At 53.2% G+C, this 25,303-nt stretch overlaps 1 protein-coding gene across 2 annotated transcripts in view; it reads left to right on the plus strand.

Moving 5' to 3' along the window:
- KIF17 (kinesin family member 17) overlaps positions 1-25,303 on the plus strand; it is a 55,623-nt gene that overhangs the window by 15,758 nt on the left and 14,562 nt on the right. For both annotated transcript variants that reach the window (XM_011990140.1, XM_011990142.1), the window contains 6 exons: positions 2,831-2,940; positions 9,899-10,046; positions 12,191-12,747; positions 14,016-14,096; positions 15,123-15,334; positions 19,347-19,578. In XM_011990140.1, the coding sequence (XP_011845530.1) occupies positions 2,831-2,940; positions 9,899-10,046; positions 12,191-12,747; positions 14,016-14,096; positions 15,123-15,334; positions 19,347-19,578 (1,340 nt within the window). The remainder of the gene's footprint in view (positions 1-2,830; positions 2,941-9,898; positions 10,047-12,190; positions 12,748-14,015; positions 14,097-15,122; positions 15,335-19,346; positions 19,579-25,303) is intronic.

A 25,303-nucleotide genomic window follows, 5' to 3' on the forward strand; every position in this document is an offset into this window, starting at 1 on the left:
AGTAGCTGGTACTACAGGCACACGCCACCATGCCCAGCTAATTTTTTGTATTTTTAATAGAGATGGGGTTTCACTGTGTTAGCCAGCATGGTCTCGATCAGGACCTCGTGATTTGCCCACCTCAGCCTCCCAAAGTGCTGAGATTACAGGCGTGAGTCACCTCGCCCGGCCTCGTGTCTTAATTTATAAAGGTGACTGGGTGACAGCACAGAGAGGTCAGCGCCACTGAAAGGGAACTTCACTGTGACTCACAGTGCTCCTGGAAACCCGGGGTCGGGCATGCCCACAGGCCACGGGGAAGCACCAGCATTGGTCTGGAGGGAGAAGGGAGTGGGGCCCAGGCCACAGCCTTTACTGGGCTTCCTGTGGGAAAAGCATGGCAGGGCCTGGGAGGCGGGTTGGGACCAGCTGATTTGAATAATTCTGGTAGGTTTTTGGGTCGAGGGGCTGTTCCTTGTTGTCTATGCCTGGCCCTGGGTCTGTTCAGGGCAGGGGGAATCTTGGCCTGGTGTGAGAGTTATATACAGCAGGTGGCTTGGGGTGTGGACTCAGGCTCCGCTGGTTTATATACCGAAGATGGACTCACTGACTCGTGGTTTACGGTTTCTAGGAATTATCTAGCCCTGAAGGGCAGTCTAATCCTGCCCAGCAAGTCCTTCAAGATAACAGAACATCATGCAATGTAGAAAACAAGTAAAACATACTATCCATGTCCTCTGAATTCCAAACTTGAATCTGCAGCTGTGTAATAAGCATTTCAAACCCAACATGTCCCACTGTCAACTCGATGGGCCCCCAAATCTGCTAGGCGTGCTTCCCCCCTACAGCTGATGGCGGTAACTCAGGTGTTCAAACCAGGCACCTTGGGGTCACCCCTGGCTTCTCACTTTCTCTCAAATCCACATCCAGTTGGTCAGCAGCTCCTGCCACCTCCACCTTCAAAACTGGCTACAGCCTGGCAGGGTGCAGTGGCTCATGCCTATAATCCTAGTACTTTGGGAGGCCGAGGTCGGCAGATGACTTGAGGTCAGGAGTTTGAGACCAGCCTGGCCAACATGGTGAAGCTTCGTCTCTACTAAAATAGAAAATATTAGCCGGACGTGGTGGTGTGCACCTGTAGTTCCAGCTACTCGAGAGTCTGAGGCAGGAGTATCACTTGAACCTGGGAGAGGGAGGTTGCAGTGAGCCAAAATTATACCACTGCATCTAGCCTAGGCGACAGAGCAAAGACCCCGTCTCAAAAAAAAAAAAAAAGGAAAGGAAAGAAAACACTGGCTACAGCCTGTTCACTGCTGCCCTTCAGCCTGAGTTTCTGCACCGCCCCCCACCGGTCTCCTAGCGCCTGCCCTGGTTCCCCTCAGTGCACTCTCCGCGCAGCAGCCAGGGAGAGCCTGTTCAAATGCAAGGCCTGTGACTGCCCTGTGCACACCTGCCCCGTTCAGTCCAGAGTCACAGCCAAAGCCCTCACCCGGCCCTCCACAGCTCTCACAATCTGGCATTATCCCTCTTGGACGTCTCTGCCTGTCCTGCCCATCACTCCCTCCCCTCCAGCCACACTGGCCTCCTGGCTGGGCCAGGAACAGGGCAGGCTCACAACTGCCTCAGGACCCTCGCACTCACCACTCCCGCGGTCTAGCAAGCTCCTCCTGTGCCTGCCTCTCCTCCCTGCTTCCTTCATGCCTTGACTAAAAGACCTTCAATAAATAAGCTATTTATTTATTTATCTATTTATTTATTTATTTATTTATTTATTTATTTTTGTAGACAGAGTCTCGCTCTTTCACACAGGCTGGAGTGCAATAGCGCCATCTCAGCTCACTGCAACCTCCGCCCTCCCGGTTCAAGCAATTCTCCTGTCTCAGCCTCCTGAGTAGCTGGGATTACAGGCTCCCGCCACCATGCCCGGCTAATTTTTGTATTTTTGGTAGAGACGGGGTTTTACTATGTTGGCTGGGCTTGTCTTGAACTCCCGACCTCAAGTGATCTGCCGCCTCAGCCTCCCAAAGTGCTGGGGTTACAGACATGAGACACTGTGCCCGGCCTAACACACTATTTAAATGGCAACTTGGGCCAGGCAAGGCAGCTCACACTTTAATCCCAGAACTTTGGGAGGCTGAGATGAGAAGATTGCTTGATCCCAGGAGTTTGAGACTAGTCTGGATAGCATGGTGAGACCCCATCTTTACAAAAAAATAAAATAAGACTAGCTGGGCGTGGTGGTGTGTGCCTCTAGTCCCAGCTACTCGGGAGGCTCAGGTGGGAGGATCATTTGAGCCCAGGAATTTGAGGCTTCAGTGAGTTATAATCCCACCACTGCACTCTGGCTTGGGTGGCAGAGCAAGACCCTGTCTCGATAAATATATAAGTAAATAAATTGCAACTCTTCTAACTGCTTCTAACTCCCAAGCACCCTCCCTACTTGCTTTTTCTTCTCAGTACACATCACCTTGTAACGTGTTACCCATTTTGCTTATTAATTTTGATGGGAGGTAGTCAGGCAGGGCTTGAGTGGAGAGGGCCTTGAACACCACCACAAGGCATTTCACCTTGTCCATCTGCCTTTCCCCTCTTTTTCCCAGTGGGAAACTCAGCGTGGGTGTGGAGTTTTGTCTTTGTTCAGTGCCACATCCTCAGCGTCTAGAACATCGAGGTGCTCCATAAATATTTGTTGGGTGACTAACAGCCTTTTACATGGAGATGTGTTTGAAATAAGCTCAATACTTTAAAGTCTTCTTGAATGACCATGAGGTCGTCTTTTTACAGATTTCCGTGTAATTCCTGCACACCATCTGCCCCTTGTCCTGGCTGCTAATTTCTGTTTCTCCTCCAGCCTTGCTGTCCAGGCAGGTGCCCCCAGACCCTGTGCAGCTGGAGGAGAAGCTGTTGCCCCCACCTGTGATCCAGCATGACATGGAAGCCGAGAAGCAGCTGATCCGGGAGGTGAGATCCAAGTGGGTGGGAACATGGAGAAGGGGCAGGCAGGTGTGGCCCAGCAAGAAGGGCAGAGCTGCCGCTGGGGTCCAATGCGGTATCACCGTACCTTCACCTTGGGGTTGGTCCTGAGAAAGTTGAGGCTCAAAGGGATGCCAGGACTTGCCCAACGTCACACAGCAAAGAGTCTGAGCCAGGATTAGAACTTGAGTTCTTGACTCCAGACTGCAGTCAGTACTGCCTCAGGGCCTGCATGGTGAGAATAGAGGGGTGCAGGGGCGTCTCCAGGGGCGTGTTCTTCCCCTCGGTTTTGAAGGAAGGGGTAGCTGTGCATTGATGGAAGCAGAAAAGGCATGCCTGGCTGTGGAAATGGCCTGTGCAGAGGCGAGGCAGTCAGGGTGGGGAGGAGTCTGTCCCGCAGCAGCCGTCAACAAGCCGGGGTCTTAGAGCCAGGCAGCCTGTTTGACCAGCAGGTGAGTGTGGTGTTGGCCTCCTGGAAAAAGCTGTCACCTAGGGCACCTGGGTCCTCTCATGTGAGTGCCTCCCAACATCCCTGGGAAGCAGCGGGTGAGATGATGCCCCTGATTTCCGAAGGCAGAGCTGATCCCCAGAGCAGGACTTCCACAGCCAGGCATGGTGGGGCCTCCCCACTCCTGCCTTTGGCTCCATCCCTGACTCCAGGCTCTGTTGGTTTCCAGAGAATCCCGCCTAAATGCTGCAGCCTGAGACCTGAGTGTGCGGTGGAGTTTGACATGTGGCAGTCCCTTTATTCATTTATTTATTTACTTATTTATTTTTGAGACAGCATCTTCTTGTCACCCAGGCTGGAGTGCAGTGGTGTGATCTCAACTCACGCAGCCGCAAACTCCCTGGCTCAGGTGCTCCTCCCACCTCAGCTTCCCAAGTAGCCTGGACCACAGGTGCATGTCATTACGCTTGGCTAAGTTTTAAATTTTTTTGTAGAGATGGGGTCTCTATGTTTCCTAGGCTGGTCTTGAACTCCTGGGCTCAAGCGATCCTCCCACCTCAGCCTCCCGAAGTGTTGGGTTTACAGGCATGAGCCACTGCGCCGGGCCTGATGGTCCCTTGAGATCCCTGGCTTTTCCTGATTTGGAACCCGATGCCACGCAGGACGAGCTATCCAGGGGCTGGGCCTGGATGTGTCCGCTGCTGGACCCCTGCCACTCAACTACGACCTCCCATTCGGGTCCGCCCTCAGGCCTCGGAAGCCCCTGTTGGGCTGTGGGGACCTGGGGCCCAGCCCCTGGGGCAGATAGGAGGACTTTGGGGGTCTCAGTCCTGTGGGCCAGAGGCCTGGGAGAAATCCAGGCCTTGGGTGCTGTACGTGACGGGCGGGGCCTGTGCTGTTTGGGGAGAGGCTCGATGGTGCCCCCAGCGGACGCCGTCCGCCCCTGCCGGCTCTGGGAGCTCTGCGGCGGGCACTGCCTTTCTCCCTCCACTGCCGTTTCCAGCCCGGGTGTCAGGTCCCTTCCTGTAGCCGTGGGGAGGCTCCCAGGGAGGCTTTAGCAAGGAGGGGCCCTGGGGGATGGCTGAGCTCAGATAAGCCCACAGAAACCAGAGAAGCCAGCCTGCTGGAGTTCGGAGTGGGCATGGAGTCGCACAGGGGGGCTCGGAGGCTGGGAGTCACACATGGAGTCGCAGCCCGGGGGGCTTTGGTCACAGATGGAGGGGGTGGGGCGGGCTGTGCAGGACGGGGACGGAGGCTTCCTTCCCGGGAAGCCCGATGGGGCCGGCGGCCCCGCTCTCCGGTAAGTAGGGCACTGCCTCCCCCTGGTGGTCACCAGGGAGAAGCGACGCCGTTCCTGGCGGGCCCCCGGAGAGCCACGGATGGGGGTGCCTTCTGCCCTGGGGATGGGGTCGCCTGCCTCCTCCTCGTGGGGCGTCCCAGTGGACACTGCGTCAGAGTGCTGCTGCCTGACGCCACCGCCACCAGGATTCCAAGAAACCGTGAGGTTTCTTCTGTGAGCCATGCTTGGAGGAAGCGTTGAAGATGTGTGTGTCCCCCGCCCCTCTGCTATCCCTGCTTCCTTCCTCTCTCCCATTTGTTTTTTTTCTCAACTCTCGTATTTATTGAGCTCCTGCTATGCTCCTGGGACCATGTTTCCCTTTCCATTCCAGAACCATTCAGGAAAAGGGAGGAGGCCCCTCTGTGTAGGGAAGAGGGCACGGGCCGGGAGCCGGGTTTCGGTCCCCAGTCTGAACCAGGGGTTTGGACCGGAAGATTCCTGGGGTCCGTCCAGCTTTCACTTTCTGCAGGTCCCTCCTTATAGGCTCTGTGACCTTGGGCAGGTTGTTGGAGCTCTCTGAGCTTCTGTCTCATCTGCAGAACAGGCATCATAGCGCCTTTCCTGCTGCTGCTTAGGGATGTAAGAGGATGAAATGAAGGGCCATCTTCTCCTTGGCGGGCTGTGTATCATGTACCAAGCAAGAGTTGGGGGTCAGCTCCGCCATTCAGACCTTAACAGGCATATTGTGAGCGCTTGCTGAGTGCTGGACACTCTGGCCAGAGGGAGATATGGGGCCAAGGAAGGGTTTTTCATGCTTTAAATGTCGGAAGTAAGAGAGCATGTCTTGTAGACTGTCGGGAATTATCCAGCACAGAGGGAGAAGTCGAGGTACAGGAAGGAGGGGGCGGATTGCAAGCACAAGGTCCTGGAGCTGTGCAGCGTGGGATGAGAGGAGGTGGAGCTTCCGGGTAGACCTGCAGGTGGACGGGAAGGTGAGGGAGTCCTGTGCCTCGCTGTTCTCTGTGACTCACCAGGCAACGAATGTGGGAGGAAAGGAGGGTTGGGAAGACAGAGCGAAAGGGTGGGACTGGGGCTGTGAGCTCAGCCATGTAGAAGCTCACCTGCCTGAGATTCAGGTCCCATGTTTAAAAGTGAGAATGGGGTTGGGCGCAGTGGCTCATGCCTGTAATCCCAGCACTTTGGTATGCCGAAGGGGGCTGATTGCTTGAGGTCAGGAGTTCAAGACCAGCCGGGCCAACATGGTGAAACCCCGTCTCTACTAAAAATACAAAAATTAGCTGGGCGTGATGGCATGTGCCTGTGATCCTAGTTACTTGGGTGACTGAGGTAGGAGAACTGGTTGAACCCGGGAGGCGGAGGTTGCAGTGAGCTGAGATGGCGCCACTGCACTCCAGCCTGGGCAACAGACTGAGACTCTGACTCAAAAAAAAATTAAAAATTAAAAAAAAAAAAGGAGATTGGTGGTGCTGTGCACATGCATATGTTGTGTGCGTGTGTGCATGTATGCGTGCGTGCGTGTGCATGTATGTGTGCATGTGTGCCTGCATGTGTATGTGTGTGAATGTGTGTGTGTGCATGTGTGCCTGTGGGGTGCATGTGTGTGTGCGCATGTGTGCCTGCGGGTACATGTGTGCCTTCATGTGCATGTGTGTGCCTGCATGTGTGTGCGTGCGTATGTGTATGTTTCCATCCGTGTATTGCTAAGGTGAGGCCTGGGTTTAACCAGGGTCAGGGCTGTGCTGGGAGAAAACAATAGAGGGGCTGGGTGAGGGAGTCAGGGATGTTTACTGACTCGAGCCATGGGTCCTGGGACGCCAACTGGTGAGGAGGGCAGCGAGAGCAGGGGGCAGTGGAGGAGAGGGCTGCAGGGCTCTGAAGAGCTGCCTGGTCATGGAACCTCCCTGGGCCTCAGTAACACTGTGGGTATTGCTTTGAGGTTCAAGTGTATCTAAAAATGTACTGAAGAATGCACGATTACATCTGAATTATTCTCTGTCCCCTTCTCTCCCTCCCTAAGAGCCTAAATCAGTGCTATCCATGCCAGTTTGTATTTGCCAAAGGGATCTGGAGATGTGGGAGTATGATGTGGTGCTTGCCCACCCCATCCCTGTCCTTGTCCCCTCTCTCTGGCTTACTACAGTGGCAGGTGTGTCTGTCAGCAGTGGCTCCAGAAGACAAAGGGTCCCAGACTATCTTTAATTCATAAATGCCCGGGCCGGGCGCGGTGGCTCAAGCCTGTAATCCCAGCACTTTGGGAGGCCGAGACGGGCGGATCACGAGGTCAGGAGATCGAGACCATCCTGGCTAACACGGTGAAACCCCGTCTCTACTAAAAAAAAATACAAAAAACTAGCCGGGCGAGGTGGCGGGCGCCTGTAGTCCCAGCTACTCGGGAGGCTGAGGCAGGAGAATGGCGGGAACCCGGGAGGCGGAGCTTGCAGTGAGCTGAGACCCGGCCACAGCACTCCAGCCTGGGCGACAGAGCGAGACTCCGTCTCAAAAAAATAAATAAATAAATAAATAAATAAAAAAATAAATGCCCTGCCCTTCTCTTGGGACGTGTGTGTCAGAGGCCTGAATATGTTGCATGCCCATAACCTGCAGATCTGCCATTTACTGGCTCCACAGGTGTTTCTTGAATCCCTCTTCTGGCAGGCTCCGAGGTTACAAGACAGGTTGGTCCTTCCAGCCTGGCCAAGATGGTGAAACCCTGTCTCTACCAAAAATGTAAAAAATTAGCTGGGTGTGGTGGTGTGTACCTGTAGTCCCAGCTACTCAGGAGGCTGAGGCAGGAGAATTGCTTGAACCTGGGAGGTGGAGGTTACAGTGAGCTGAGATCACACCACTGCACTCCAGCCTGGGCAACAGAGCGAGACTCTGTCTCACAACAACAACAAAAAAGGACAGGATGGTCCTTGCTCTCTGGAGGGTGCCTTCTGGTAGGGGAGACCAACAATAAACTGTAATCAAATAAGTAGAGATTATCATGAAGGAAGCAATGGGTCAGGCAGAAGTAGCAGCTCCTGTGATTACTAGGAAGCTGGAGAGACAGAAGAGACACAAGGAAGGAAAAGAAGCAACTGGCAGCCCTTGCCCTGGTGTCAGAAGACAGCAGCTGTGGAGGGCTGTGAGGAAGGGGGCGCTGCTGAGACAGCTCACACACCGTTCACACCTATTCACACACCACACACCCATTCACACCCATCCACCCACCATTCACCCAGTCACACCCGTTCACACCTGTTCACACCCATTCACACCCTTCCCCGGGCAAGTGTGTCCTGCCCTTGGCTGTCTCCCAGCAGTCCTCATCCTGGGGTAGTGAAATGATTGAAAACCCCATCTCTACCAAAAATACGAAAATTAGCCAGGCATGGTGGGGTGCGCATGTAATAGGCTACTTGGGAGGCAGAGGCAGGAGAATCACTTGAACCTGGGAGGCAGAGGTTGCAGTGAGCTGAAATTGAGCCACTGCACTGCAGCCCAGGTGACAGAGTGAGACCCTGTCTCAGGGAAAAAAAAAAAAAAAAAAAGCAATAGAGGAAGGGACAGAGAGCAGTGCAGGAGGGCTTCTGAGAGTATGGTCAGAAGGCCTCTCTGAGGGGTGTTACTAAGCTGAGGCCTGGGAAGGTGCTTGCCAGGGAGCAGGGCACAGGCCTTGGGGCAGGGAGGAAGTGGGTTTGTCTAGGAGGCCCCAAATGTGCATCATAGCCGTTGAGGGGTAGGCAGGGCCAAATCACTTGGGACTCAGATCAAGTTGGGGAGCTTAGATTTCATCCATGAACATAGGATTCCATTAGCAGATCCTAAGCAGGGGAGACACCTGCATGGGCACCATGGCTGTGTCAGAGGTTGGGGCCAGAGTGAGAACAGAGGTGAGTACCAGGTGGCTGTTTGGATGAGAGCTGGCAGTGATAGCAAAGATGGAGAGAAGTGGGTGACTAAAAATATATTTTGTCATTGATGGATTGAGGACCATTGGGCAGAAAGGTATTTGCCAACATGGAAAGGTGTTCTTGATATATTGCTGTGTGGATAAAATAGGTTGCAAACAAACGCACATATTATTAATCTGTTAAAAACGCACTGAGCAGCCTGGGCATAGTGGCTCATGCCTGTATTCCCAGCACATTGGGAGGCTGAGGCTGGCAGATCACCTGAGGTCAGGAGTTCAAGACCAACCTGGCCAACATGGTGAAACCCCGTCTCTACTAAAAAAAAAAAAAATTAACCGGACTTGGTGGTGGACACCTGTAATCCCAGCTACTTGGGAGGCTGTGGCAGGAGAATCGCCTGAACCTGGGGGGTGGAGGTTGCAGTGAGCCGAGATTGTGCCATTGCACTCCAACCTGGGCAACAAGAGTGAAACTCCATCTCAAAAAACAAACAAACAAACAAAAAGAAGCACTGAGAGGCTGGGTGTGGTGGCTCATGCCTGTAATCCCAACACTTTGGGAGGCCAGGGTGGGAGGATCACTTGAGTCCAGGAGTTTGAGAACAAGCTGGGCAACATAGTGAGACCCCTACTCTAGAAATTTTTTATTTATTTTTATTTTTGAGACAGAGTCTCACTCTGTCACCCAGGCTGGAGAGCAGTGGCATGATCTTGGCTCACTGCGACCCCCACTTCCCAGGTTCAAGCAGTCTCATGCCTCTGCTTCCCCAGTAACTGAGATTACAGGCACGCCACCACGCTTGGCTAATTTTTGTACTTTTAGTAGAGACGGGGTTTCGCCATGTTGGCCAGGCTGGTCTTGAACCCTGGCCTCAAGCGATCTGCCTCGGTTTCCCAAAGTGTTGGGGTTACAGGCGTGAGCCACTGCGCCTGCCCCACAAAATTTTTTTTTTAATTAGCTGATGGTGGCATGCCCATAGTCCCAGCTATTCGGGAGGCTGAGGCAGGAAGATCACTTGAGCCTGGGAGTTTGAGGCTGGAATGAGCCATGATTATGCCGTTGCACTCCAGCCTGGGGGACAGAGTGAGACCCTGTCTCAAAAACAAAACAAAACAAAAAAGCATTGAGAACAGTTTAGAAAGGTCTTCACTAGCAAGTAATTATCACAGTGTTGTACAATTGGATTCTCTTGGCTTACTTATATGTTCTGTATTGTTTGAATAGCAGCAAAGGAATACCTAAAGCTGGGTTTCAAAATGATGATAAAATGCTGCCTGCCCTCTGGTCCCCCCTCCCCACCAGGAGTATGAAGAGCGCCTGGCCCGGCTGAAAGCCGACTATAAGGCTGAGCAGGAGTCTCGGGCCAGGCTGGAGGAAGACATCACTGCCATGCGCAACTCATATGATGTCAGGCTGTCCACACTGGAGGAGAACCTGCGGAAGGAGACAGGTGGGCACCCCTTGCCTCCCCAGGCTGTCTCGAGGGAAGGTGGCCTCCTTTCTGCCTCATTGCAGTAACTGCATCACAGAGCATTTTCTACACCCCAGGCTCAGGTCTGTTTTATCCTCACAATGGTCCGGTAAGGTAGGTACGACAGTGATGCTCACTATATAGATGAGGAAACTGAGGCACAGAGAGGGTAAGTAAGTTGCCCATCCATGGTCACACAGCTGGTAAAGGAGAGCCAGGATTTGAACCCAGGCAGTCTGGCCCCAGAGCCAGTGTTCTTACCCACAGCACTGCACTGGGATGGCTTAGCCATGGGCTGGGCTCCAGCTCGAGGCTGACTGTGAGCTGTGAAGTACATCCTTTCTGTAAAGGCAAGCCCCTGCCCTGAATTTCTGTGTTTTCCATTTTCTTCTCTTACTTTTGAGCCTCTCTGTTACCAAAGCAAACACATCCCATAATAAGGATTTAATCCGTAGCCACAAGTTTTTACCTATCTGAAAGTTTTTGTCTTTTTAAAAAAAAAAAAATTTGTTTTGAGATGGAGTCTTGCTCTGTCGCCCAGGCTGGAGTGCAGTGGCATGATCTTGGCTCACTGCAACCTCTACATCCCGGGTTTAAGCAATTGTCATGCCTCAGTCTCCTGAGTAGCTGGAATTACAGGTGCACACTACCACACCCGGCTAATTTTTGTGTTTTCAGTAGAGATGGGGTTTCGTCATGTTGGCCAGGCTGGTCTCGAACTCCAGGGCTCAAGCGGTCCACCTGCCTTGGCCTCCCAAAGTGGGATTACAGGCGTGAGCCACTGCACTTGGCCTTTAGTTTTTGTCTTCTTTTTGCCACCCTAGGATGTTCTGCTGTACCAGTGTCAGTCAAACACACATGCTGCCTGGAGGTTCAGACTTCCTAGCACTCATGAATAAGTAGAATCCAGGCCTGGAATGATGATGATACTGATCGCACCGTCGGTACCATTTGTTGCACATTACCATGTGTCGGGTAATTTACCTGCTTTACCTGTACCTTCTCACTGAGCCTCTCTTTCCCCAGTCCAGCGAGGTAGGACTCCCTGAATCTTCCCCTAACCACGTGAAAACCAAGTCTGAGACAGATCCAGGACATTCAGCTGGGGAGTGGATCCCATATTTCAGCAAAGGGAAATATCAAGACCCACTTACAGGGGTCTGGGACACAGCGATGAAGAAATGGGTGGGAGGTATGAGAGGCGCCGGGAGCCCCCTGAGCCGGAGCACTAAGGGGTCCATGTGAATGCAGCCCTGTCTCCACTGCAAGGGAGATGTGCTCCTGGAGGAGACCCAGGGGAAGAGGAGGGAGCCGATTCTAGCATGTTCTGCCCTTTGGAGTGTTCCCTGCAGTCCAGATTGAATATGAGGCCTCCAGCTGCTCTTTGTCTGGCTCTGACATTCATCCACAGCATTCATTTAGCTCTTGCGGATCTAGCATATCCAGTGGACAAGAGCCCTGGGCCGGGCACTCCAGTGGGGGCTCCTAGGGCACCTGGGCATGAAATCTGCCGAACTCCCAGCCTTGGAAGGCAACAAGGCCCCAGGAAGCCTGCCAGTGTGTGAAGAGTGGTCCCGAGGCAGGGCGTGCCGTAAGAGCCCAGCACTTAGTGGCTGTGGAGGTCAGAAAATGGAGAAATCACAGTGTTGGTCAGGGAAGGCTTCCTGGAAGAGGTGGAAGGCAGTAGGTTTGGGTTCTGATAAGAGCAGAGATGGGAAGGCAGGCAGGCTGTAGCCAGCCTCAGGAGGGCCTAGGAGGCTCTGACTCTCAAGCTGGTCTTTTAGAAACAGTGGGCTTGGGCCGGGTGCGGTGGCTCACACCTGTAATCCCAGCACTTTGGGAGGCTGAGGCAGGAGGATCACAAGGTCAGGAGATTGGACCATCCTGGCTTACACGGTGAAACCCCATCTCTACTAAAACTACAAAAAAATTAGCCAGGCGTGGTGGCGGGTACCTGTAGTCCCAGCTACTCGGGAGGCTGAGGCAGGAGAATGGCGTAAACTCAGGAGGCGGAGCTTGCAGCGAGCTGAGATCCGGCCACTGCACTCCAGCCTGGGCGACAGAGCGAGACTCCCTCTCAAAAAAAAAAAAAAAAAACCTGAAGGAATTTCTCCATTTTGCAGAGGCTGTCTTGCAGGCGGAAGTCCTCTACAAGGCTGAGGTCATGTCCAGGGCCGAGTTTGCCACCAGCTCTGAGTACCCGCCTGCTTTCCAGTATGAGACAGTGGTGAAACCCGAGGTCTTCTCCACGACTGACACTCTGCCCAGTGATGACGTCTCCAAGACTGAGGTTTCCTCCAGGTTTGCGGAGCTGCCCAACGTGGAACCCTCCAAGTCTGGGATTTCTGTGGGCTCCAGTGAGTCATCCTCACTCGAAGAAACCTCTGTGTCTGAGGCTTTCCCTGGGCCCGAGGAGCCCTCCAACGTGGAGGTCTCCATGCCCACTGTGGAGTCCAGGAGCAGATACTTCCTGGATGAGTGTGTCGGGCAGGAGGCCGCTGGGCACCAGCTGGGGGAACAGAACTACCTCCCGGAAGAGGAGTCGCAGGAGGTGCCCCTGCAGGGGTTACTAGGCCTGCGGGACCCGTTTGCCGAGGTGGAAGCCAAGCTGGCCAGACTCTCCTCCACCGTGGCCAGGACAGACGCACCCCAGGCAGACATCCCCAAGGTCCCCATGCAGGTAGCTGATGTCATGCCTGGTGCCATGCGAACGCTGAGCAGGCAGAGCTTGCCCAGGGTCTGGAGCTCACTGTCCACACACTGTTCACACACACGGCCTCTGCTGCTCAGGCCGTGGCTCCACTGTGTCCGCTGTGGCTCTGGCACTGGTGGCTGGTTCAGGGGCACTGGTGTCCAGGGGTTGGGAAAGGAGAAGATCTGTCTCATGCTCTGTAATTTAATAATAAAGTTGGGGTCGAGGTGCAAGGTTATGCCAGGTGGGCACCTGTTCTGCAGATGGAGTGACAGCTGTACGGGGCGTTTGCCCAGTTGCCATGGTTACAGTGAGTGTCCAGGCCTGACGGAGCCTTGGGCAACCCTCACCGGCTCGTGAGCTCCGTAGTGAGCTGGGTGGGGGGTCTGTGGGAATCCAGCCACCCTTCAGTGACCGTGAGGCTTCTGGGACACTGCTCTTCCTCCGTCCGGCCCCCTGACCAACATCTTCTCCCTTTTCAACAACCCTCTTGTTTTAAAAAAATGTTCCTCTTGGCCAGGCACATTGGCTCACTCCTGTAATCCCAGAACTTTGGGAGACCGAGGTGGGTGGATCGCCTGAGGCCAGGAGTTCAAGACCAGCCTGGCCAACATGGTGAAACCCCATTTCTACTAAAACTATAAAAATTAGCCGGGTGTGGTGGCGTGCACCTGTAATCCCAGCTCCTCAGGAGGCTGAGGCAGGAGGATCACTTGAACCTGGGAGACGGAGATTGCAGTGAGTCAAGATCGCACCACTGTGCTCCGGCCTGGGTGACAGAGTGAGACTCCATCGCAAAGAAAAAAAGAGTCCTATTTTCTTCTCTTTTTGTTCTCTGCTTTCCTTTCCTTTCCTGTGTGTGTCTGTGTTTGTGTGTGTGTGTCTGTGTGTGTGTGTATTTAGAGAGACAGATCTCAGGTCTACCACTTCCTTGGTGTGTGACCTTTCTGGGCTCGGTTTCCTCATCTGTAAAACGAGAATGCTTCAGAGGAGTGGATACAGGCAACACTCCTGGTACAAAGCAGGAGCCCACCCCACGCGCTGACCTGCAGCCCTTGTCCCATTTCCTCTCTTCCCTGTTCTCTCCCTCATCTCTTCCTCCACTTTGTGCTCCTTCTCTCAGGAGTGACAGGCAGGGGAGGGTAGCGGGTGGTGGGAGGCCTTGGGGAGTTGAAGTGAGGCCAGGGGTAAGGGAGCAGAGGATGGTTCTGGCCCAAATCAGCCTTCTTCCTCTCCTATCCCCTCTCTCCTCCCAGGCCCCCGTGCTGACAGACCTGCTGGAGCCCAGGGATGCCAGACCCGAAGCCGAGGCGGCTGATGACTTCCCGCCCAGGCCTGTGAGTACCTCCCTGGGCCTCCGTGTTGGGGACGGGGTTCTCTTCAACTTCCTGGGAAACTCCAGCTTGTCTTCTCCCTCCCTGCGCCTCAGTTTCCTCATGCATGAGCTGAGAACAACAACCCCCACCTTCCCCGGGCTTGTGGCCCATGGCCCGTGACCAGGCAGTATGCAGTGGGAGGAACCATCATCTTCTTATGGAGTGAAAGAGGCCTGTTGTTCTAGATGGTGGCTTTCAAACCTTCCTCAGCCTTGGTGCCCTTTGTGTAAAGCAATTGAGGCCCAGTGTATGCAAAGGACAAGGGCTGCAGGTCAGGGCTGGTAGCCCCTAAGACACCATCAGGGAACCCAGTTTGAACACCCCAGGAGAGCGAGAGGAGGCTTTAAATCTCCCCACATTTATAGAGAAGAAGACAATCTAGACTCAAGGGTGGGCTGGGCACAGGGCCTGCAGCAGACTCTCAGCAGGGCGTAGATGGAGCGGCCGGGGCAGCCCTGGCTAGGAAGTGACTCTGAGATGGGACCCAGGCGTGAAGGAGGGACGGGGGGAAGCAGCAAGCAGAGGGGACAGCAAGTGCCAAGGTCCTATGGCTGGAAAGACCGTGACTTTCTCCGCGATGGAAAAGGAGGCCAGGGTGGTGGGGGAGGCCGTGGAGGTAGGGAGCCGGCGGAGAGGAAGGTGGACTTTGCTGCTAACGCGACGGGAAGTCACGCGGGGCTTATCGGGAACGGGATGTGATCCGTTTCTATTTTAAGATGGCCCTGACTGCCTGTGGGGACTGGATTGTGGGAGGTGAGAGAGGAAGCTGGGAGCTTTCCTCCCAGCGTGGGGGTGTCAGTGGGAATAGCGGCAGTAAGAACTCAACAGGGCGTGTTTTTGTGTCACTGGTGTCCCTGAGCTGGAGGTGATCTGTCGGGGCTGCAGCAGGCGGAATGGCCCGGTCTGGGACTGAGCCGCCTGGGAGACATCGGGCGTGGGGGAGGGGGTGGCCTTCCCACCTCCACCTGGGTTTCTCTTCACACTCAGGAGGTAGATCTGGCCTCCGAAGTGGCCTTGGAGGTGGTGCCGACGGCAGAGCCTGGCGTGTGGTTGGAGACTGAGGCCCCAGTGTCCGTGGTGGCTCAGCCTCAGTCCCTACCAGCCACAGCCAGTGTGAGGAGGGAGAGTGTGGGCATGGAGGTGGCAGTGCTGACCGATGACCCGCTGCCCGTCGTGGACCAGCAGCAGGTGCTGGCCCGGTAAGCAGCAGAGCATGGGGCCGGCGGGACCCCACGGTGGGGTGGGAAGGGGCTGCATTCCAGGATGGAGGCAGGGGTGCCATAGCTTCCTCCCAGCTCTCCCTTCTAACGTGGCAGGGCGGCCCTGATTCGTCTCCAGGCACAGTGGGGACTGGGCGGGCAGGGCTCTGCTCTGGAAGCTACACAGGCTGCCACCAGCATCCCTTGTCAGGCCTGCTGGCCTTCAGGTTTCAGGAATCCCAGGGCAGAGTATCACAGGCTTTTCTCCCATCCCAGCCAAGCCCCCAGCCCCCTGGCCTCCAGTGCCCTCCCAGATGTGATACCCACTCACCCACAGGACAAGTCATCCCCAGGCACTCTCTGAGACCACCTGGGGAGCTGGCTTTTCCTCACTTGCCGTGTGGCTTTGTTAGGTTGCTTAACTTTTCTGAGCCTCAGTTCTCACTTCTGTTAATGATGTCAGCCCAACCTCCATGCCACAGTCATCCAGGGGTTCAGTGGGGGAGACCCAGTCCCAGAGGCCACAGTTCAAACACTAACTGAATGACTCTTGAGTGCTGGGCACAGGACGCAAGGATGAGCAAGCTGCTGCCCCAGTCCCAAGGCCCACAGGCCAGGGTGGGGGACAGGCAGAGCCAAGAGGGTCCTGTTCTCTAGCAGTTCCCAGCCTGCCTCCTCCACTAGCTCTGCCACCTCAGGCCAACTTGAAACCTCTCTGTGCCTTCACTGCCCATCTTCAGAATGGGCGATATCAGTAGTCTCAGCGTGAGAAGCTTGTGGTGAGGGTCAAAACGAGGCATTGCCTGCAACGTGGCAGCCCCGCGCTGGGCACGCAGTAAACACTTGGCACGTGTCCTGGCTATTTTCGCAGTGTGCTGTGGAGGGAAGGCAGAGGGGGGGTGCGCTTCACAGAAGGGGAGACACCTGAATAAGGTTTGCTGCAGGGGTGGCATCCTAGAGAAAGGGCACAGCACTTGCAAAGGTGGGACCCGGCCTGGGCGTTTGGAGATGTGCAAGCAATGAGTGAAAGCTGGAGTGAACCGGGGAGGGGTGCAGGGGAGCTGGAGGGAGGACCCTGTGTACCCTCCTTGGGTGCTTGGCTCGACCCACAGCAGGATTTGTTTTTTCTTTTTCTTTTTCTTTTTCTTTTTTTTTTTTAGGAGGTGAGAGAGGAAGCTGGGAGCTTTCCTCCCAGCGTGGGGGTGTCAGTGGGAATAGCGGCAGTAAGAACTCAACAGGGCGTGTTTCTGGTGTCCCTGAGCTGGAGGTGATCTGTCGGGGCTGCAGCAGGCGGAATGGCCCGGTCTGGGACTGAGCCGCCTGGGAGACATCGGGCGTGGGGGAGGGGGTGGCCTTCCCACCTCCACCTGGGTTTCTCTTCACACTCAGGAGGTAGATCTGGCCTCCGAAGTGGCCTTGGAGGTGGTGCCGACGGCAGAGCCTGGCGTGTGGTTGGAGACTGAGGCCCCAGTGTCCGTGGTGGCTCAGCCTCAGTCCCTACCAGCCACAGCCAGTGTGAGGAGGGAGAGTGTGGGCATGGAGGTGGCAGTGCTGACCGATGACCCGCTGCCCGTCGTGGACCAGCAGCAGGTGCTGGCCCGGTAAGCAGCAGAGCATGGGGCCGGCGGGACCCCACGGTGGGGTGGGAAGGGGCTGCATTCCAGGATGGAGGCAGGGGTGCCATAGCTTCCTCCCAGCTCTCCCTTCTAACGTGGCAGGGCGGCCCTGATTCGTCTCCAGGCACAGTGGGGACTGGGCGGGCAGGGCTCTGCTCTGGAAGCTACACAGGCTGCCACCAGCATCCCTTGTCAGGCCTGCTGGCCTTCAGGTTTCAGGAATCCCAGGGCAGAGTATCACAGGCTTTTCTCCCATCCCAGCCAAGCCCCCAGCCCCCTGGCCTCCAGTGCCCTCCCAGATGTGATACCCACTCACCCACAGGACAAGTCATCCCCAGGCACTCTCTGAGACCACCTGGGGAGCTGGCTTTTCCTCACTTGCCGTGTGGCTTTGTTAGGTTGCTTAACTTTTCTGAGCCTCAGTTCTCACTTCTGTTAATGATGTCAGCCCAACCTCCATGCCACAGTCATCCAGGGGTTCAGTGGGGGAGACCCAGTCCCAGAGGCCACAGTTCAAACACTAACTGAATGACTCTTGAGTGCTGGGCACAGGACGCAAGGATGAGCAAGCTGCTGCCCCAGTCCCAAGGCCCACAGGCCAGGGTGGGGGACAGGCAGAGCCAAGAGGGTCCTGTTCTCTAGCAGTTCCCAGCCTGCCTCCTCCACTAGCTCTGCCACCTCAGGCCAACTTGAAACCTCTCTGTGCCTTCACTGCCCATCTTCAGAATGGGCGATATCAGTAGTCTCAGCGTGAGAAGCTTGTGGTGAGGGTCAAAACGAGGCATTGCCTGCAACGTGGCAGCCCCGCGCTGGGCACGCAGTAAACACTTGGCACGTGTCCTGGCTATTTTCGCAGTGTGCTGTGGAGGGAAGGCAGAGGGGGGGTGCGCTTCACAGAAGGGGAGACACCTGAATAAGGTTTGCTGCAGGGGTGGCATCCTAGAGAAAGGGCACAGCACTTGCAAAGGTGGGACCCGGCCTGGGCGTTTGGAGATGTGCAAGCAATGAGTGAAAGCTGGAGTGAACCGGGGAGGGGTGCAGGGGAGCTGGAGGGAGGACCCTGTGTACCCTCCTTGGGTGCTTGGCTCGACCCACAGCAGGATTTGTTTTTTCTTTTTCTTTTTCTTTTTCTTTTTTTTTTTTGAGACGGAGCCTTGCTGTGTCGCCCAGGCTGACTAGAGTGCAGTGGCGTGATCTCAGCTCACTGCAACCTCTGCCTCCTGGGTTCAAGCCATTCTCATGCCTCAGTCTCCCAAGTAGCTGGGATTACAGGTGTGCACCACCACACCTGGCTAATTTTTATATCGTTAGTAGAAATGGGGTTTAACCATGTTGGCTAGGCTGGTCTCAAACTCCTGACCTCAAGTAATTCGCCTGCCTAGGCCTCCCAAAGTGCTGGGATTATAGGCGTGAGCCACCGCACCCAGCCCCGCAGCAGGATTTTAAACAGAGCAGTGACATGGACGTGGTTCCGTTTTGCACCGGCTGCCATGGAGCCTGAAGTGGTTAGAGCCTGGCTGCTCGGGTTGCAAAGTTCCATTTTTTTCCTGAGCATGATCCTCTCCTCCTTTTGTGAATCCTTATCAAGCCTCTGGGCTACTCATTCCCTTTGGAAAGTGGCAGGGTTTGAAAAATTTTTGTGTTGCTTCATTAGACAGTGGGAGGTGGCAATTCCCGTAAGCTTTTCTCTATAGTTATTTAAAATTTGTATCTTTTTTGGGGGGGGGAGGGGGCATTGGTGCATTTTTATTGATTTTTTTAAATTTTATTTTATTTTATTTTATTTTTTGGTAGAGATGGAGTCTCTCCATGTTGCCCAGGCTGGTCTCAAGCTCCCGGGCTCAAGCAGCCTACCTGCCTCAGCCTTCGCAAGTGTTGGGATTATAGGCGTGAGCCACTGCACCCGGCCTAAAGTTTGTACGTTTAAAGGACAAAACTCTAACCATTTTTGAGCATTTTGGATATAATAGTCTTAACAATGTATTGTGCGTGTCCCTCCCTGATTAAATATTGTGCATTGAGTGCATTGAACATTTTTCACAACCCAGGGTTCTTCTCATCATGCCAGTGGCCTCAGACACAGAACGCACCTGCTCAGCTGCAGGGAGCACCAGCGTGGGAAGTCCGCGGGTCAGGGGTGGGTTAGCTGAGCCCACAGGAAGATTCCCGCCCTGACCCACCACTGTGGTCGAGTGCACAGGCAGGGAGTTGGGCAGGAGTCCTGGTTGTGACCCTGAGCAAGCAGCGTCCTGTCGCTGAGCCTCGGTTTCCCTCCCTGTGAAGTGGGGTCATTGGAAGGATTTGGTGGGCTCACGCGTAGCCTGGAGCCTGCCGGATGGCACGTGCTCGGTGATGAGCAGATATTTTCTTGTTTGCTTTTTCCTCTGTGCCGACAGTCTGCAGCTGTTGGAGCAGCAGGTGGTGGGTGGAGAGCAGGCCAAGAACAAGGACCTGAAGGAGAAGCACAAGCGGCGTAAGCGCTACGCAGATGAGCGCAGGAAGCAGCTGGTGGCTGCCCTGCAGAACTCGGATGAGGACAGCGGGGACTGGGTGCTGCTCAATGTCTATGACTCCATCCAGGAGGAAGTCCGGGCCAAGAGCAAGCTGCTGGAGAAGATGCAGAGGAAGGTGAGGCCCAGGTGCAGCCCCCCATGCCCAGCTGTCCAGAGATGGGTGAGACCCCCATCCAGGCATCCCTACACCTTGTGGGAAGCCAGGCAGCCCTCTACTCTTTACACAGCAGGCATGCATGCATTTATTATTTATTTTCAGAGACAGGGTCTCTCTGTGTCGCCCAGGCTGGAGTGCAGTGGTACAGTCAGCTCACTGCAGCCTCCACCTCCCAGAATCTTCCTGTCTCAGTCTCCCGAGTAGCTGAGACTACAGGTGTGCACCACCACACCTGGCTACTTTATGAAATTTTTTGGACAGGCAGGGTCTCACCATATTTCCCAGGCTGGAAAGCACTTATTAAGTGCCTGCAGTGTGGCACACCCTGTTCTGATGCTGGCAGGCAGAGCAGTCACAGGGACAGATGTGTCCCTGTCACTGTGGAGCTTGTCTCCCGGTGTGTGTGTGTTGTGTGTGTGTGCATGCATGCGGATATGTTGTGTGTGTGTACATGCGTGTATGTGTTGTGTGTGTGCGCGTGTGGGTGTGTGTGTGTAAGAAATAACACAGCAGAGAAATAAGCAAGAGAATATGGAGGAGTGGTCAGTACTGTGAAGAGAATACCAGAGCGAGACAACTCCGTCTTTATGTTTTCATTTTTGTAGATGATTAAGTGCACACATTACAAATGCACAACTTGATTCATTTCTATAAAGTGCTTTCCACAAAGCATGCTCATGAAACAAGCACCCAGACTGGGAACCTCAGAAGGACCTGGGCTAACACAGGTCAGGGACAGGGACGTTCTCCTGAAGGTAGAGACTTCTGGGAGAACTGAGAGAGAGAGAACCAGCCCTGGGTGGCGTGAGGAGGAGCATTGGGATGGAGCCTGAAGCAGGAGAGAGGTCAGCATGTTCTAGGAGCAGAGAGTGGGCAGATGCGGCTGGAGAAAGGGAGTGAAGCCGGAGTCAGGGAGAGTGCGATTCTGCCCGCGGCGAGGGTTACATATGCTGCCTTTGGAGCTTTCTCTGTGCTGTCTGGGTTTCCTGATCCTCATGATGGCTCCTTGGCCATCTTCAGGGTCCTCCCCACCCCTCCCTGCCCCCACCACCGTCCTGGCAGCCAAAGGATCTTGCCGAGCATAAAAACTTTTGCCTCTTTGGGCTGGGCGCGGTGGCTCTCACCTGTAATCCCAGCACTTTGGGAGGCTGAGACGGGTGGATCACCAGAGGTCAGGAGTTCAAGACCAACCTGGCCAACATGGTGAAATGCCATCTCTACTATGGAAAAATATAAAAATTAGTCCGGCCTGGTGGTGCTCACTGTAATCCCAGCTACTCAGGAGGCTGAGGCAGGAGAATCACTTGACTCTGGGAGGTAGAGATTGCAGTGAGCTGACATCACGCCACAGCACTCCAGCCTGGGTGACAGAGCGACACTCCGTCTCAAAAACAAAACAACAAAACAAAACCTTTTTGCCTTTTTAACCTCCTTAGTTTTTCATTTTCTTGGCTTCTTTTTTTTTTTTTTTTTTTGAGACAGAGTCTCACTCCGTCGCCCAGGCTGGAGTGCAGTGGAGTGATCTCGGCTCACTGCAAGCTCCGCCTCCTGAGTTCACGCCATTCTCGTGCCTCAGCCTCCTGAGTAGCTGGCACTACAGGCACCTGCCACCATGCCTGGCTAATTTTTTGTATTTTTAGTAGAGACGGGGTTTCACCATGTTAGCCAGGATGGTTTCTATCTCCTGACCTCGTGATCTGTCCGCCTCGGCCTCCCAAAGTGCTGGGATTACAGGTGTGAGCCACCGTGCTTGGCCCTTCTTGGCTATTTTTATGTCTTTTCTTAATGCTCCTTGTTATATTTCCAGTTGAATTCATTCTCACGTAGATATCTTGAATTAGGTCTACATTTCTAATATTTTTTCCTTTCTTTTCATTAATGTCCTATTTCGTATCTTCTTGATTTTTTTGTCCCTTTCTAAGTTTTTTGATTTTGGATTAGAAATGTTCGTACCTGTGACTGCCTGTTTAAGAACATTTTATTCAAATGTATTCTAATTGGGGTTATTTTTTAGTTTTTAGTTTTAAGAGTCTCACTCTGTCACCCAGGCTGAAGTGCAGTGGCACGAGCATAGCTCACTATAACCTTGAACCCTAGGGCTCAAACAATCCTCCCGCCTCAGCCTCCCAAACTGCTGGGGTAGGTGTGAGCCACTGCATCCAGCCTTGTGTTACATTTTTAATCTGCTGGCTAGGTTCTGTGAGCTTGTGCTTTCGGGGAGAATTTTCTTCACTGAAATGTTTTGATTTTTATTTTCTGTTTCTTCTAGTAGCTTTGGTTAGACACATCTGTTCTTTCCTTCTTTTCTGTTTACTCTGTGATGTCTTGTTTTTCTGGACTATCAATAACAGCTGAAGGCAGAGATGAAGGTTGGGGTGGTGTCTTAGGTTTCTTCATTCAATAGCACACTCTTCTCTTTGTATAGTGAAGTGTAGTTTTAAATAGAACTCTAGGCCGAGCACTGTGGCTCATGCCTGTAATCCTAGCACTTTGGGAGGCTGAGGTGGGCGAATTGCTTGAGCCTGGGAGGTGGAACTTGCAGTGAGTGGAGATCGTGACATTGCACGCCAGCCTGGACAGCAGCATGAAACCCTGTCTCAAATTAATCAATCAAACAAATTAAACAAATCTCTGATTTGTTTCCTATTACTGTGTTAACAAATTACTATACATTTATTTACTTAATATACACAAACATACTATCTCACAGTTCTGTAGGTCAAAGTCTGGGTACAGTGGGGGCTGGCTTCTCTGCTTAGAATTCCACGAGGCTGAAATCAAGGTGTTAGTGGGGCTGGACTTCCTTCAGGAGGTTCTAGGGGAAGAATCCTTGTCCACACTCATTTCAGGTGTTGGCAGAATTTAGTTCGATGAGGTGGTTTGCGGGGCTGAAGTCTTCATCTTTTTGCTGACTGTCGGCCACTCTTGGCTTCTAGACACTGCCTGCGCTCCTGGGCTCCTGGACCCCTGCAAAGACAGCCAGGGTGGGGAGCAGTCCCTCTCACGCGTGGAATCTCTCTGACTCCACTCCTGCCTCATCTTTCAGAAACATCTTTTCTACCACATCGCTCCTGCCTGCCTCTCTGCCTTCCTCTGTTGCTTTTATTTTTATTTTTCATTTTATTTTGAGATAGGGTCTCGCTCTGTTGCCCAGGCTGGAGTGCAGTGGCACAATCATATAGCTCACTGCAGCCTTGACCTCCTGGGCTCAAGAAATCCTCCTGCCTCAGCCTCCTGAGTAGCTGGGACTACAGGTACGCACCACCATGCCTGGTTAATTTTTTTTTTTTAATTACTTTTTGTAGAGAAGGGGTCTTGCTATGTTACCTAGGCTGGTCTCAAACTCCTGGGGGTCTTGCTATGTTACCCTGGCTGTCCCAGGCTCAAACGATTCTCTTGCCTCAGCCTCCCAAGTAGCTGGGACCGCAGGCGCGTGCCACTGCACCCAGCTAATTGTTTTGTAGAGAAGGGGTTTTGCCATGTTGCCCAGGCTGGTCTCGAACTCCTAAGCTCAAATGATCTGCCCGCCTCAGCCTCCCAAAGTGCCGGGATTACAGGCATCAGCCACCGGACCCGGCTGCAAAGTCTTTTTTTTTTTTTTGCCAAGGAAGATACCATATTCACAGGCACAAAAATAGGGGGCAGAAATCTTGGGGGTGAAAGGAAAGCTTGTTTTTTTTGGTGGTTTTTGTCTTTTGTGGTTTTCTCTTGTTTCTGCAGGACTTTCAGTTTCCACATCAAGGGTGCGTCCCACTTCTAAATGCAGCACCTTCTGGAGACTAACTCCTCTGGTCCTGCGCACATACTGGTCTCTTCCATCAGTTTCTCATTTTCAGGTTTCAGATCTGTTTTTAGGATTTTCTTGCTCCTTGTGGAGGGACTGCACCCTGCCTTCCATCACCTCATTCCTCCTCGCCCCATGCTGTCCTGGGTGCTCTCTGCTTACCTCCCCATGGGGTGGCTCAGGGGCTGTCTGCTGGACTTGAGGGTTTATCTCTGTGCTTCCATGTAATTCAAAGCTTCCAGTGTTCTCTGTCTTCAGGTCAGGCTGTAGGCTGGTTAAGGGTGGTTTTATTTTTCTCTCCTGGTTCTTCTGTATGTTTTTTTGGAGGTCTTATGGGAGAGATTCAGACTTAGATGGATCTTTTCATCCTAAGGCACCTAGAGAGCTGTTTTTTGTTTGTTTGTTTGTTTGTTTGTTTGTTTGTTTTATAAGGAAATATGTATGTATGTTTGTGTACACACTGACATGGTTTGGCTGTGTCCCCACCCAAACCTCATCTTGATTTATAGCTCCCATAATTCTCATGTGTTGTGGGAGGGACCCGGTGGGAGATAATTGAATCATGGGGTCCGTTTCCCATGATTCAATTATGATTCATGCTTTTGTGGTAGTGAATGAGTCTCATGAGATCTGATGGTTTTAAAAGAGAAAACCCCTTTCGCTTGGTTCTGATTTTCCTTTTGCCTGCCACCATGTAAGACGTGCCTTTCACCTTCCACCGTGATTTTGAGGCTGCCCCAGGCATGTGGAACTGTGAGTGCATTAAACTTCTTTTTCTTTATAAATTACCCAGTGTTGGGTATGTCTTTATGAGCTTTGTGAAAACGGACCAATACACACACACAAGCACTCAGGCTTCTAGACACTGCCTGCACTCCTGGGCTCCTGGACCCCTGCAAAGACAGCCAGGGTGGGGAGCAGTCCCTCTCACGCATGGAATCTCTCTGACTCCACTCCTGCCTCATCTTTCAGAAACATCTTTTCTACCACATCACTCCTGCCTGCCTCTCTGCCTTCCTCTGTTGCTTTTATATTTATTTTTCATTTTATTTTGAGATAGGGTCTCGCTGTGTTGCCCAGAATGGAGTGCAGTGGCACAATCATAGCTCACTGCAGCTCTTTCTTAGATAAAAGTAGCTCTAGTGCATGCTTTCTTCTACCTAGCTTTCCTCACGTAACAACATATAGTATCCTGAAGGCCACAGCAGTATGGAAAGATACTCCTCATTCTTTTTTGTTTTTGAGATGGAATCTCTCTCTGTTGCCCAAGCTGGAATGCAGTGGCCCAATCTCAGCTCACTGCAATCTCCGCCTCCTGGGTTCAAGAGATTCTTCCACCTCAGCCTCCCGAGTAGCTGGGACTACAGGTGTGCACCACCCATGCCCGGCTAATTTTTCTATTTTTTAGTAGAGATGAGGTTTCACCATGTTGGCCAGACTGGTCTTGAACTCCTGATCTCGGGTGATCCACCCACCTCAGCCTCCCAAAGTGCTGGGATTACAGATGTGAGCCACTACGCCTGGCCTCCTCATTCTCTGACAGCTCATAGCTCTCCATCGTGAGTCTGGATCATTGCTTATTGAGTCAGTCCTCTCTTGATAAACACTTGGGGTGTTTCCAATATCTTGTAATAATAAAGGCTGCTGTAGTAAACAGCCTGTGCATATGACTTTCGTATTCTTGGTAGGTTTCTCTAGAATCTATTCCTCCAACTGCGGATGCTGGAACAAAGGGTAATGCAAGTGTGATTTTGCTCGAGGTCACTAGATAGGCCAACTTCTCCTCCATAAGGATTGTATTGTTTGGTATTTCCACTAGCATGTATCCACGTGTCTCTCACCAACAGAGTATATTTACAAAAGCCTGGATTTTCTTTTTCTTTTTCTTTCTTTTTTTTT

This window comes from Mandrillus leucophaeus, unplaced genomic scaffold (genome assembly GCF_000951045.1).
Source record: "Mandrillus leucophaeus isolate KB7577 unplaced genomic scaffold, Mleu.le_1.0 Scaffold370, whole genome shotgun sequence".
NCBI classification, from domain to species: Eukaryota; Metazoa; Chordata; class Mammalia; order Primates; family Cercopithecidae; genus Mandrillus; species Mandrillus leucophaeus.